Source organism: Limulus polyphemus, unplaced genomic scaffold (assembly GCF_000517525.1).
Source record: "Limulus polyphemus unplaced genomic scaffold, Limulus_polyphemus-2.1.2 Scaffold1313, whole genome shotgun sequence".
In the NCBI taxonomy this organism is placed as follows: Eukaryota; Metazoa; Arthropoda; class Merostomata; order Xiphosura; family Limulidae; genus Limulus; species Limulus polyphemus.
The window spans coordinates 232,544-248,521 of NW_013666923.1; the positions used below are offsets into that span (position 1 = coordinate 232,544).

At 33.5% G+C, this 15,978-nt stretch overlaps 1 protein-coding gene across 1 annotated transcript; it reads right to left on the minus strand.

Moving 5' to 3' along the window:
* Positions 1-681: 681 nt before the first annotated feature.
* LOC106463051 (EF-hand domain-containing protein D2 homolog) lies at positions 682-15,978 on the minus strand. Its single transcript, XM_013923022.2, has 4 exons — positions 15,609-15,978; positions 2,706-2,853; positions 2,083-2,217; positions 682-1,131 (listed from the first exon to the last, which is right to left on the minus strand). The coding sequence occupies exons 1-4, from the start codon at positions 15,776-15,778 to the stop codon at positions 988-990; spliced, it is 597 nt and encodes a 198-aa protein (XP_013778476.1). The 5' UTR covers positions 15,779-15,978; the 3' UTR covers positions 682-987.

The window sequence follows — 15,978 nt, forward strand, 5'->3', positions numbered from 1 at the left end:
ACAACGCTAGAAACCGAGTTTCGATACCCGTGGTGGGTAGAGCACAGATAGCCCTTTGTGTAGCTTTGTGCTTAATTACAAACAACAACAACGATTCCAATTTTAATGAAATTCTTTCTTTTAACTAAAATTGTAAGCCATTTATTTATGAAATAAACCCATTCATTTTCGCAAATTTACTTAAAATAGGTTACTTAAAAACTGGTCAGTTAAGAAATCACTTGTTTATTCCATTCGGAAATTTAAACAAGTATTACTTTTTTTGCCCTTTTTGATACCCCAAAACGAAATTTAGTGTTTCGTCTCATTCTTTATTTGTTGTTGTTTGTTTGTTTGTTATTTGCTTACAACTTAGCTATATAGATATTATAAAAGAAAGGGGCTTACCTTTTATCCATCCTTACAAATGTAAGCTTATCACAACTAAATATTAAACACTCTGCAAAAGTAATGCTAATGTTATTACAGTTTTGAAGCTACTATTGAAATGTATGCATAAAGTTCGAAATATCGATTACTAATATGCATGTTTGTTTTTTTTATATTTCAAGCGTGAAGAGCAATTCAGTTAATGGTACTTTAGAGTTAAGATGAAACACCTTTTTCAATCATTCTTCGGTATTTTTATCTGTTATATGGAAACTGAAAATCAATTTTTTAAAGAATTTATCAACCATAATGTATACTATTATTTTTTATATTAGCTCAATGTTGGAAAATATGCGTTATTACATGGTCTGTAAAACATATATACAAAATAGACAACAATCAAATTATGTACCAAACCAGTTTGTGAGTAAATTTAAACGATACAAAAACATAATATCTCAGTTGTGTCTTCAATAACTTGAAGAAGTTAAATTATCAATTGATTGAACATACATTTACGCTCTTCTTTTCGTCGCTCATACACAAATAATCTTTAACTGGTGGTCTTAAAGTTTATTATATTTGCCAATAGAGTGCAGCACATTCATCTTATCAGCTTCACGCCTTGGCTTGACTGAAAACATTGGCTTTTTCTCGGAATGCAGCTTTGCGTTGTTTCCGCTGTTCTTCCTCTTGACGTCGTTCTTCCTGCTCTGAACGAATTTCCTCTTCAAACTGATTATGTTTCTTTTGTTGTTCGATCTATGAAACAGGAAGAATCAGTTAATATATGAAGAAACTTAGGCAGTGTACAAATTTATTTTTCCTCGACAAAAATGTTAACTCCAGCACTAAGAAAACATTCTTAGGATTTTTTCATTCACATTTATTTTTAAAACTTAACATGTCACTAAGTAACTTGTGTAACTTAGGTATTTCTATGGCTGCAAAGATTCGTAGGTAGACATTAAATATAATTAATCCATGATTTCTCTTCAGGAGAGTAAAAATCTAAAACGACTTTGTTGTTTACTCTTGATATATAACTAATGAGCCTGTGACAAACTTCGTAGGTAGACATTAAATATAATTAATCCATGATTTCTCTTCAGGAGAGTAAAAATCTAAAACAACTTTGTTGTTTACTCTTGATATATAACTAATGAGCCTGTGACCAACATTTATAGGGCCGCTATAATACAAATTTAATTGTCTTTAACCAAGTTAGAACGGTAATTAGTAGGCCTAGATGTTTATGTGATCTAACGTAAATTAATGCCAAATTTGGGGTCCGTTTCGGAGAATTCCAATAAAAGTGTTTTCGCAAAATACTAGAGTTCACTAAGGGGTTGGGTGAAAAGTTTTACCTTTGTGCAAACCTTAATGTTGAGACGATTCGTTTGGCACTATTTCGAAGCTGGTGAGTTCAGCAGTTTAGGAGAAGTGGATTTTCGGGAAATTCCCAGATACCCCAAGGAGTGGGGTGAAAACTTCGACATTTGCGTAAACTTCAGGACATAGACGATTCGTTTGGTACCACTTAGAAGTCAGTGCGACCAGTGGCTTAGCAGAAGTTACCTGGCACACAGACTTTGAATCTTATTATATAGTTTAATCAAGCAAAAAAAAAAAAAAAAAATGCAAATCTAGCCAAGATTTTTACTTTTTTAACCAAAAGACAAATTTATAGAGAACAGTCGTTACATGACCTACTTTAGCTTCAAAGAAGTTTCTTGCTCCATCAACTCCTGCTTGATCTACATCAATCTCGGTCAACTTGGCCAACTGATTAAGTCCACTATCAGCGGCCAGATCCCCAGTCTGAGCTTTTCGGAAAATCAGTAGAAACTAGAAAACAACTAACATGTTTGTTATACACTTCTAAAAAATTTAAAGAAGAACAGCTCGAAGATTATAATCTATTTAGAGCTCTTTTATTTTAAAATTATGAAATCAACAAGATCTCCGACGGTTGTCTGTAAAAATAAAATAAATAAACGAAATAAATATAAGAGCTAACACAATGTGAAGGAGGAATTCTTGTTTGTTAAGTGTTACCTAATTTCGTTAAACCTTAATCACATTTTGTTAATCATAAAATAAGTTTCAAAACTGTTCTTTGGTTCAGATCTTTCATAGCAGTCTCCCCCAAAAATATTTTAGCACTAATGAAATCCATCTTATCTTGGTCAACTCATAGTCATATTCCCAAAGACTTCCTTCTTTGGAATAACTGTAATACATTTCTGTATATATTACTTCTGCTTACCATTACAAATCTAATCCTACTGCATTATCTTTTCTAATATTACCATCTTACCTGGATTATTTCTTACCTCTCTAAAGCTGATTTTCTTGTCCTGGTCTTCATCTACTTCTTGGATCATTTCTTTCAAAGCTAGATGCGTCTGTGGTGCTCCTACGTTCTCCATCATCCTTTTCAGCTCTTCAAAATCAATGAAACCGTCTGCTCCAATGTCATACCTATATGTTATCATTTACAACTAGTTACTTTTTATAAAATATTATAATCAAACATCATAAAACAACATCATGTCTAGCCTTAATGTATACCGAACTATTATTAAATCAATCACATTTACAAACACACATACTGTTCAGTTTAACAGCAACTGATTACTTGAAACAAGAATATATGCGAGACTGAAAGAGTATCACATCCACGCGGACAAATCTTCCATACTGAGAAATCTTCTTTACAGTTTTTAGTAACAAGACAAGACGAAATGGCTCCGTAGGTCATTCGAGTGCTTATATATTACATAATTAAGAATTTGTGTATATCACTTAAAATATATGCCACTCGTAAACTAATAGACAAATCTGTTATATAATTAAACGTGTATTTGAATATTTTAAGCAAGTGAACATTATAGCAGCGACATCTGGTGACACACCAGGTACTGTAAATTTCTGATGACATATTCTGTTTCCTCTTCTTAAATATTAAAATACAATGAACAGAAACTATTATATATACACAGTTCACTCCTTAATAGTATTGGAAAAATAAACTAAAAATGTTATCAAGGGTTAAATAAAAGCTTTACGCTATGTAAAAGTCTACCTGTACGTTTAAATAATCAAAATTTATGCTTAGAAATTATCTGTCGTGTAGATTATTTTCTAAATACTTTTATAATCGTTTATAAAATGAACTTTACTATTGTGCCATCAGCTGAGAGATGAAACTTGAAACAGTATTTGCATTCACGGCCATTATCTGACGTCCAGCATTAAATGAACAAACAGAACTTATCCAAAGTTCAAAATTAGTTTCACTGTCCGAATTATTTCTTGAGGATACAGCTTAATAAGTTTATCCCCAGCTCATTGATTACACTATTTTCTTTACGTTGCCAATTTAAAGCGTGGAAATAACTCACCAAAAGAAAAGAAAAGACAAAACTTCTGACGTAGCATTAACGAATTTTCAGTAAAAAAAAGAAGAAATATATATATATATATATATCTTATGTTTTTAAATATTCCGTAGGACAACCTCTGAAAATGAACAGGCCTCAAATACTTTGTTTGCATTAACACAAATCTCGCATCGGGCTAATTTTCTCCGTTAAAGGATCGAACCCTGAATTCTAACGTTATGTTCTCAGGCTTACCGCTGAACCTTCGAATGGCAAATGTAGCAAAACAACAACAACAACTCAGCAGATAAAGTGTGCAATTCACATACTAACACTTTTGAAATATTCGATACTTTAAAACAGCTCGTATACGCATGTGTATATTTCCAAGTTCTACACAAGATGAAAACATCTAACTTGTGATTTTATGCAAAATTTAAAAGTTAAGATTTCGTCAATATGTTGCCACCCATTTTCTTCGTTAGTTTACTCAGACCTGAACTTTGTACCATATGTTGAAATCTTCCTGTCAATCAATGACAATAATAATAATAAAAGTTTGTATTAGACATGAACATTTCACAATTACTTGTATTTCAAAACTGAGTGAAAAACAACTTCAGGCTGGAATGATGTGTTTTTTGTTTTTTTTAATGGCTGATTCTAGTCAAACTGCATGATTATTCCGATGTATAATCGTATACATAAAGTTACTGATTTTCGATGGACAGGGAGAGGAAGAGGCGTTTCGGTCTATAACAGATTCATAAGTTGTGTTAAAAGCGTTTCAAAATGTCCACCCTGTGACACTGACAGACTTGTAAATTTTACGTAGATTTCAAAATGTAAAAATCAATGTATACATGATGATGTCACCTGTAAATGTTTTATTTTCATCCTTCGATATGATTGCAGTGAATGATGCTGCGTGATACATAACTTATGAACTGTGGTACGTCTTATCATTTTAATCTGTTAATAAACGCAAATACAAGTTAGACTATGTAAGGTTATCATTGGCATAGTTGTTATAATAAATATTACATGAACAGCGTTTATCCACAGAATAACCAATCGTTTGATAAGTTTCGTACAGATTGATTATGCGACGTAACAATATCCTGGCAATAGGTCCTCTCGCCCAATGAGTGGTACGAACTACGTGATGTAACAATATCCTGGCGATAGGTCCTCTCGCCCAATGAGTGGTACGAACTACGTGATGTAACAATATCCTGGCGATAATTTCTCTTACCCAATGAGTGATATGAACAGGATGTAACACCAAAAGAACATTTAGAATATCGGTACGGCCGATGTTAAAATAAAAACGTTCACGAGCTGTGATAATATATTCAAGTCACATGGAGCGACTTTCAGTCACATAGAATGATCGATTTATTTCCACTAATCTTGCTTTGTCATTAATGGCTATTCAAATTCGAATAACTAAAACAAGTTGAACACTTTTCAAATGACTGCTAGGCTGTGTAACACAAGATAAGTGACGTGTTTGTTCCTAACTTTATATACCGTCACTGGCTTACTCTGAACATTGAAGTTGTTTACAACGTTATTACTGAATCCTGATTGTCGTGCTATTAGAATTTCGGAGAAACTGTATTCATACTAATATAGTCTTAACATTATTACACTGCTCCTACACTTCTTGTTACAGAAATATATCTGACATTACTCTGGTGTCCTTAAGTCACCACCCTCACCCACCTCGATGACTGAACTGTAAGCTTGAGGACATATAACGCTAAAAATAGGACTTCGATGCTCGCGGTGAGAAAAGCGCAAGCAGACAATTGTGTAGTTTGAGCTCTAAACACAAACAAGTACAAAGCCATTAGAGGTTTTGCTAGAGTAATATTTAATCTTATCCTACTGTTCTTGGGCCCGGCATGGGCAGGTGGTTATGGCGCTCTAGTCGCAATCTGAGGGTCGCGGATTCGAATCCCTCTCCCACCAAACATGCTCGCCGTTTCAGCCGTGGGGACGTTAAAATGTGACAGTCAATCCCTCTATTCGTTGGTAAAAGAGTAGCCCAAGAGTTGGCGGTGGGTGGTGATGACTAGCTGCATTCCCTCTAGTCTTACACTGCTAAATTAGGGACGGCTAGCGCAGATAGCCCTCGTGTAGCTAAAACTAATGAATGCATCTCGAGGAACAAAAAGGAATATCAAAAGTGATGTCAGCATGCATATAGAAAATAAAACCACATCTGTTTGTTTGTTTATTGTTAAGTAAAATCACAAAATGGGCTATCTGTGCTGTGCCCATCACGGTTATCGAAACCCGGTTTTTAGCGTTACAAGTCTTCAAACATACCGCTCATCCATTGGGGAGCAAGTGGTCGAAAAATTAAATTGACTGCCAGTGCCAGACGAGCATTAGCTCAAGTAGTGAGATGGAAACAAAAACTAGAACGTCAAGTGTGATACAGAACATAACGTTAGCCTTTAACAGACAGTCTCTGTCAAAACAACTCGAAGGAAACTGTACAAAATGGGTTACCGTGTTAGGCCTGCCATTCAGAATCCTCCAATAACATATGAAATGGAGAAGCCGAGCAAAATGGTTTCAAAAACAACAAAAATTTACTGAAGACCAATGGATGAATATGGTTTGGTCAGAAGAATAATATTTTACACTTTTCCCATCCAACGGACGTGTTCATGCGAGATAGAAATCAAAGCAACTTTGAAGGTTTTATGTCATCATTTAAACATGGTGGAGGTTCTGTAATGACATTGGTTCGAATAGTTTAGTGCCTGTGATCTCACTGAAAGGGGGAGTGACAGCAAACCTTATTGCAGACCATGTTTTCACCCTATTGTGAACACTTTATTCCTAAATGGAGTTGGTCTGTTTGAAGAATGTAATGCACCAATTCATACTCCTGGAATTGTTAAAAATTGGATCAAAGAACATGAAGAAGAGTTTGGGCACTTAACTTGGACACTACAGTCACTAGATTTAATGTTATAGAGTCTTCGTGATCAGTTCTTGGAATCAGCCTTTGAAGCAAGCAAGTCTCCACATCTAACAATATTTCAACAACTAGAAAAAAACCTAATTTAATGAATAGGCAAAAATATCTTTATCTAATGCACAACATCTTGTTTTATCAATTCCATGTCATGTTAGTCCCGTATTTTCCGTTTATGAGGACTGTATATAGTTAATTAAATTGTAGAAATTAACATCATTTTACATTACTTTGTCCAACTCCTCTGTGTAGTAACGTCAATCCGCGTGTTCGTTAGTTATTTGCAGTTACTGCAGCAAAAAGGATAAATGAAAGTTTATACCTTTGAGAAAACTGCATTAACTTCACTTTATTAGATAAATATCTAAATCGTGTAGTTAGATTACAAAAAATACTATTTCATTTGTAAATGTTCAATCTTAGGAACATTACAAAACTTTTTTTTCTTTTCCATCTTATATTTTGGTTTACGTTAGTGTCATACAAACAAACTAAAACTGACACCAGCCAGTTTGAAATAAAGTTTAAATCTAATTTATTCATACGTATTTCACAAGATTTGTACTTCATCCTTTTTTTTAGGGAAATAATTGATCTTGAAAATTCCTGTGCAGAATGCAATGCTTAATTTATCTTGTAGTGTCTTTCACAACAATGTACTGGATTTGTGTTTATCGCAGTATTATCTAAACCGATACCAATAGCTAACAAAACAAACGCTGACTAACATTGTTTAAAAGCGCAAAGTACGCGGTAAAAGGACCGTTTTGTTGAATAAAATGGTTTTTATCTCTAATGCATGTCTTTACTCAAAGTATTTTCTGGTACGAAGATCAAGCTTCATGTACCTGTCTACAATGCGGTCCGTGCGAATTTGAAGATTATGTAGAGGGAAAGACCTCGTCAGAACAAAAAAATACGGTCGAGAAGCTGTCGTGTTTACTTTTATTAGGCCAGTAAAGAGAGATTTCTATAAAAAAAATATTATTCTTATTTGATAACTGTACCATAGTTTAGCAAAAAAGCAAAAGAAAATTATAAAATGGATATAGACAGGATTGAATCATTGACCTCCCACATTTGAAACATGTGTTCCATTTGAGCTAAATCGCAGTCCCACAGTGGCACAGCGGTATGTCTGCGGACTTGCAACACTAGAAACCGGGTTTCGATACCCGTGGTGGGCATAGCACAGACAGCCCATTGTGTAGCTTTGTGCTTAATTACAAAGAAAAAAAAAGTAAAAACTAAAGCGGAAATATTTTTTTCATATAAGAAGCATTATCAAGTGGAATACTATATATTTATTAGAAGTGTATATGATTTTAATAGATAACTCCTTTAAATAATGCTGTTGTTGTATTATGTAGTTGGACATGAATAAAACAGAAACCTACACTAAAAATAGGGAGTTGTATTTAGATTTAAAGTAAAGAAGTGTAAAATCATAGGATATTTATGTACATAAACACCTTGTCTTTGTGGATAATCGCCATTTTTGACAAAGATCTTAAAATTTTCCTTGATCAAATCTTGATAAAGCGACATTATAAAATAGTGAATTTTAAAATGATGATATCAAGAAGTGTAAAAACCAACTGTCTTCGTTTGTCATCACTTCCTTCCATAATTGTATAAAATCACTTTCTTACTCTCCTTTAAAGTTTTAGCAAAGGATCAAGTCCACCACCACCAATAACGAGAATGGTGTAATATTTTATTCCCCTAGCGGATAAACTCGTGCTTCGCGTACGAAGTCTATTTAAACTTTAGGTGTAATTGTCGATTTCCAGGTACCTATACTGAGGTACTTGAAGATGTATAATAGTTAAGATAAATTTCTAAAATCGTGGTATCAAGAATTGTAAAAATCAACTGTCGTCGTGTGCGTGTGTTTTTATTTGTAAATCTCTTATTTGTATATGTGTATAAATCGTATTTGGATATCATCTGAAACCTGTAACTTTTTTCTCGCAACCTGTTAGCTGTAAAGCATGGAAAATGAATAAATGACTACTAAGGCTAAGTGAAATAGATTTTGTAGCAGGTAAATTGGTGCTTCGCGTACAAAGCGTATTTCAACTTCAGCCCTAATTGTCGATTTTTATGCATGTATTGGAAGTTGTATTAGATGTAATGATGTTCCGTTATTTGTAAGTTATGGAAAGGTAAAAAAGTAATTCAATGTGTTTCCTTGCTCGTTTGTTAATGTCACTGAAGTAATTGTCTCTAAAGCTAATATTATAAACACCGTAGCTTTAAACTCGCGTATTGGAAGTTGTATTAGATGTAATGGTGTTCCGTTATTTGTAAGTTATGGAAAGGTAAAAAAGTAATTTAATGTGTTTCCTTGCTCGTTTGTTAGTGTCACTGAAGTAATTGTCTCTAAAGCTAATATTATAAACACCGTAGCTTTAAACTCGCGTAAAACAATGCAAGCGAAACGTCGTTCACTTTTGTACTTCTATAAACGTAACAGTACCACCGTACAATTAGCCAGTACGAATACTGGGTTTCCCGGTGTGCGAAAAAGCACGGACTGACAACCATATATTGTTATTTTAATTACACAGGTAAGTATAGTTAAAAGTCCATTAGTTGTAATAATTTAAAATTATTTATTTATGTGGGTCACTTCGAATAATATGGATATCCTTGTTGAAGTTCGCACTTTGCAGTAAAATTTATGTTGATTGCATTTTCTTTTATTTCATATCTAGGAATGTATTAAAATTCAAAAAGATGCTTCAATGAGTTGTTTATTAGACTATCAAGATACATTAATGTCAGACTGTTTGTTGGAATTTTGAATGTAAACGGTGATTCATAGATCTGAAACAAATGTATATCATCACAAACACAGTTCAGTATTTTTCATTCAATAATACCTACATTGTGTATACAAGCAAAAACAAGTGCGGTTTACTAACCCTGTGCTTTGTCTTTGTGATGTCGGTAAATAAGCAAACTTTTTTTTTCTTTCTTTCGAATTAATATGAATAATAATAATGTCATCGCACATAACACCTCCAGGATCAGTTGCCTTACTTCAGAATCAACCGATTGTACATATCGTCATACCTGTTGCTAATGTTAGCTATTCATACGTCATGCTGTATATTATCTAGAGTCGCGTTTATTCATAGTAAAAACAGCGAAATAAATGAAATATTAACTTCGAAATGCTCTAACGTATTCTTATATATTTTTCCAAATAAAAAGTTTACAATCGGCAATTTTAAATATGGAAAAGAAAAGCACCCATCGCTATTCCCAACCTATGTTTGGTGAACACTCCTTTGGGAGGAGTAGTTTTTCTCAGGTTAGGAGATAACTAAGTAAGTCATATTGCCTTACTGAGTTCCCTCCTGACCCTGGTGTTTACTTCTTCCATTCTTGGTAAATATTTGTCTAATTAATCATTTGAGTTCTTCTAGACCTCTAACAATGAGAGCTGATGTTCCTGTTATTATTTGATCTGACATTCCCAAAATTCATGGATGGTGCTTTTAGTTGTTTATAACTAACTGATTTAAGTTCAATCACCAACTAATCAGCTTCCCTTAAAGAGTGCATATAATTTGCTTTATTCTGATTTTCATATCCTTATCTATGAAGGCATATATACGAATTGGTCACAAGCCAACAAATCCGATAATTTATGTTGAACATTTGGATAAATCTTTCCACATCTTCACTAAATTCAGCTAAGACCTCACCCTTCCTCTGCTCCTAATCTTTGCTCTAGAACCTTCCTTTTGATGCAACACCCAAATAAGTTTGAAAGGCAGCCACTGATAGTTCTTACGGCTCTCTGTTAGAAGGTTGCTTAATGTTTTTTAAAACTGGTTCTTTCTAATGACCACTAAAGGGAAAAACTTCCTTACAACATTCCATCCACTCACTCTGGAAATGATTTCAAACCGTGCATGATAAACTCCCCATTGTAGCTCTTCGCCATAGTTTATTAGGCAATGTTGTTGAATTGGTCTGCTTTAATTTCTAACTCGATGAGTTAATGATATATCTGGAGTAGTCCAGGAAACTCTTGCAGTCACAGGTGACACAAATAATGGTAATAGATGTAGATCAGATTGGTTCTCCTATTCCATAAGGCATAATGATGCATTAGGCTGAAAATGTTGAGTGGATGCAGAAAAAAAAAAGTATATTTTCCCAGTGCTGTACCAATCTTTAATAGCGCCTTCTAACCCAACCCATTAGTTCACTTTTTAATCAATTGGGTAATCGGCGCCCCCACTTCGAGCTCGTGCCCTGTGCAAATACGCCACTCGCACTATTAACACTATGGCCCTGTATTTTCCAGTTCAGTTTCTATATGTTTTATCCTAGTATTGACGTATTTATCTACATTTACTATGTGTTTTTCTATATTGTTGTTACAATCCTTTTGTACACTTTCTATAGCTTTTTCAACTTCTTTGTGTACAATTTTTATCTTGTCTTTCATTAAACTTCTGTAAATCTTGTATCTCTACTTATAATTCCTCTCGTCATTTATTTATTTATTTACCTATTTATTCAGTCAGTCAGTCAGGTCATGTTGACAAATTTAATAAAAACCAAATGAAAAAGCTAGATTTTTTCTTCCATGTTTCATTGCATTAAAAGGAGCCTAGACTTCAGGGGAAAAATCTTATTGGTATTTACATTTAGATATAATGTTATTTATTGACAAACTTAGGACTACTAATGACTTAATTTTGTTAAAATCGAACTTTTTTTTTATGTTAGTTAAAACAATCTGTGGAATACAGGCATACCATTTATTTTCTATCTTCTTATTTTAACGTAGAAATTTTCATAACATTTCGTTTATTCTGAGACTATGCAGTTTTCGCGTAACATACGGTCTAGAAAACCATCAAGTTTATTTTGCTCTAGCTGCTTTTGTGTCGTTGTTGTTCTCTGAAGATAATATTTGCTCCACCTGCAAGAGTTATTGCTGTATGTTGTGCAAGAATGTAGATGAATGCAGTGTCCTTCATTAATTAGGCAGATGATATGTACCAGTTATTGTAACGAATCTGTGGTTATGTATTTATTTTAATATAAACGTTGTTTAGATTCAATTTGTATTTAACAATATGCATAGCTTACAGTGTTAGATATGTATTGCTTGTAACGAATTTGTTATACATTTATTTTAATGTCAACGTTTGTCTGAATTGAGTTTGTATTTAAAAATGTACCTAGCTTACAGAGTTAGTTACGTACTGCAAGGTTGTAGAATATTCGTGAACGTAAGAATCGACAATATATCCACTTCCGTAACCAGTTAAATAACTTTACACCTCAATAATATTAACATAAGCATTTTTTGCAATCCTGGTGCTCATTTATGCTTTCCAAAATGAGTAAACAAGAATAACATGTTTATTGGCAAAGTTGGAACTACTAGACAACTAAATATTATATAATTATGTTTGATTAAACACGTAAGGACTTAGATAATAGTCTACTTCCGAAACTTATAGTTTGAGTTATTAGAAATAATTTAGTTATTAACACACGTTTTCTTCAAATACTTTAAAAACAATATAGCTACTTATATATACTTATAAAATTATTTAACATAGAATCTTCTTTTGTTTCTCTGGTATTTTTTGTGATGTTTAATATACAAGATGGGTGTATATAAACGTACAGGAAATAAAATTATACGCAAGTTAATGTAACTAGTTGTTTGCAAAAAAATCAAAAAGAACAACTATAGTTCAAACTCGCTGAAAACATAAAACACGCATTTATAACGAAGTATCAACGTAACACGGTATCAACTGAGAAAGGAAAAAATGGGTGTTTTACAGAATGGTTCTTTTACTCAGTTAAATTTAATGAAATTTAATACTTAAACGGTTGTACAAACAGCTTGCTTAACCAGTTGGAAAGCAGCGAAACTTCAACCATCTTCCCAACGAGCTAAGAAAGTTGTGTATTTTACCGATTTGTGCTTGTCAGATACGTCTCTCAAACATCACCTTTTTGTGTTTCAATTACCCGTTTACTTCACTTCAAAGTAGAATGTTTACAAAAGGTTTAAAGGTTAAGAATAATACACTTAATAAATAAACAAGAAGAGCGTTAAAAGTACGTTATGAAGCTTTGCAGCAGGTCAACGTTCTTTCAAGCACACCAGAACGATGTCGACATCCAGTCTGGTGAACGACGACGCTGTGACTAGCTAGTGCAGTTAATTCAGTACATTCATATGCACACATACACACACACATATATATTGAAAGACGTTTAACATCAAATCAACTGGTGTGACTAAAAACTTCATGACGTCATTACAGCAGTGTAGATGAGTCATTTTTACAACAGTTGAATCTCTTGGGTTTAAATTAGAACGTGCATGTTACCTGAGGCAATGAGGATTTCTTGGATTGAATATAAATATTTGGACAAAATGTGCATAAAGAGAGAGCATGTTCGTAAACGCTAAAATAAATAGAAACTGGATTGTACTGAAAAACATTAAGGTACTTTGATGTTTAATCTCATTAGGCAGCTTGATCAGTTATGTGTGTGTGTGTGTGTGTGTGTGTGTGTGTGAACATGCAAGATAGGGCTTAGCAAATTTTCCAACAACGGAATATTGTATTACATATGTTCAAAATGTCTAACACCGTTATCGATGTAAATACAGATTAATTCATCAATTACAAGAGCTTGTTGTTGTTATATATATATATGACGTATGCAGTTGTGGTAAACATATTATTGACTTATTGGATAGGGTTCCTAGGAGGATTACAAGGATGACTTTCTAGATAGAAAGGTTATGGAAATGGTTAAAGTCTTTTAATTTACTTTCTCTTCTGAAAAGAAACGTAAGAAGTGATCTTATTGAAGGTTACAAGATTATCAGGGGTATCGAGAGCATACAAGCCTCTGACTTCTTTGTGCTATGTTCTGAGTAAAATAGGACGAGTAGGTATAATTTTAAGATTTAGAAAAGAGGCTAGGCAGTTAAGATAGTTTGATTTTTCTAACAGGGTGATTGAGCCAAGGAATGAGTAGAAGCCAATCATTTATAGAAGTTTCAGAGGAATTTGTGATTTCCTAAAAATTGAAGGATGGCTTTAATTTTTCCCCTTTCTTAAGGAGAACAATCTAACAGGATCAAATGGCCCCAGGTAACTATGATTGCTAACTTTGTATGTTTTACTGCTACCAGTTAAAATGTTTTTCAGAAATGAATTCTAAATTGAGATTATTTATAGCGTTGTTGTAGTAGCACAAACGCTAGGATCACTTTCATATTCAACTCTAAAACAATAACGTCCAGAGGTAAGTATAATTATTCATTGATAATGAGTTCTAATATATAGCTTTATAACTATATAATATGGTGCTTGAAGAAATCCTCAAGAACGTTCAATGAAACATTCTTTAAAGAAATTATTAGTAAAATGTATATTTAGTATACAAGTTGCTTAATTCTCTTTTTTCTTAATATCTGATCGAGTTTATTTCCCAGCTCCTTTCGTAGATCGCCACGCACTCAGAAAAATATAGAAAAAAAAACAACAAGGATCTCCGAATTAACCTTACGATTTTTTGAAAAGTTTATAAAAATAGGATCAGCATCGGGCATGCACATACTTTCAGGATATTTTTTTGATACTTCTGTAAACTTATACAAATTATAAAGTTATACATCTGGTCATAGGAAGATTTCTTAACAAACCGAGAATATCAACATATCATAAAGATCATTTTTCTTGGATGAATTTTTTTTTTAATTTTCTTTTCATTGAAACACTAAGTTTAGGAACATTAACAGTTAAACAACACAAACAACACTTTTATCATTATATATATTGATCCCGGTTGTGTCTACATAGTACAAAATTATCCCATTTCGTGTTTAAAAGTTTTCGATAAGTTTCAATTACAGGACACTCATTGTAGCCCTTACAGTATGCCTAATAACCAAATCAACGAGCTCGTGCAAAAGAACGTAACTAACTCTAAGCGTACAGTTCAAGAATCATTTCACGAAGAGATAAGACAGGGAAATAAATAAACAAAAACGGAGAAGTTGGTAGCTCAATCTCAGTTACGTTGAGAAGGTTTGTTTGTTTGTTTTTAATTATGAACAAAGCTACACAAAGGCTATCTGTGCTCTGCCCACCACGGGTATCGAAACCCGGTTTCTAGCGTTGTAAGTCCGCAGACATACCGCCGTGCCACTGGGGGGCTCGTTGAGAAGGAGAAATAGCAAGCAAAAAAAAGATTATCAACTAAAACCCTACAGAGGTTTCTTGTTGATTCAATCTCGTGTCTTTTTCCTTTTTTCTTAATATTGGGACAGCTCTTCTGTCCAGATAGAATATTTTCGTAAATATGTCCAACTTTATGGTGAGTACTATGAAAATCCGAATGATATTTATTTGATTGGAAGCATGTTTCGTAGATGTTATTATTTTCATGCCTAACTACTCTTATATTTAAAAATGATGTATACATATTAAGACCACTATTAGTTTGAAAAACAAAATGCTTTAATATTCAGCATGTGCAACTTTCAACCTCTTTTCATATTTCTAATTCTTTTGTAAAATAGAATGTCTGATTAGCTAGTATGATTTATTTATTTCCCTTGTTATATCCTCTGGTGAATTAGAGGTAAGTATGCAGACTTCCAACGCTAAAGTCCATGGCTAAATCCCCCCTCCCCCAGTGGGCAGAATGCAGATAGCCAAATGTGGCTTTACGCTAACACAAACTTTTAAAAATAAATCCATTTTAACGAGAAGTTTACGCGCTAAGACACAGTGGATCTTTAAACATATTAATCCCCCATGTGTAGTTGTGGTACTTACTTTTTGAATGTCTTCTCGTATTCTTTAATTTCCTTCCTAGAAAACTCTGGAAATTCGGTATAAGGATTAAATACTTGGCGCATAGTAGACTCAGGGACGGGACTTCCTTCTTCCCGCTCATTAAAGGCTTGTCGACGGGCCAATTTTTGTGCTAGCTCAGAATCTGCCATTGTGTAGGTACAATATTTTTACAGCGATATAATAAACCTCCAATATACACTTTAGATCTTAGGACTGAATGTTAATCTGTCAGGATATATGAAGAAAGAGTTCAGTTCCGTCTGGGAAGCAACAAGTCACTTAGTTTATAACCACGTGCGATACACAGTCTCAAACACTAAAGTGTTCCTTGCACCAGCTCTCTGTGTAC

What these genes read in the sequence shown, in the direction of transcription:
- LOC106463051 (XM_013923022.2), bottom strand. Translation starts at nt 15,778, where the DNA reads ATGGCAGATTCTGAGCTAGCACAAAAATTGGCCCGTCGACAAGCCTTT. An exon ending in AGAAAATCAGCTTTAGAGAG is followed by an intron (nt 2,218 to 2,705) that starts GTAAGAAATAAT and finishes GTTGTTTTCTAG; the next exon opens with TTTCTACTGATTTTCCGAAA. An exon ending in GAAACTTCTTTGAAGCTAAA is followed by an intron (nt 1,132 to 2,082) that starts GTAGGTCATGTA and finishes CCTGTTTCATAG; the next exon opens with ATCGAACAACAAAAGAAACA.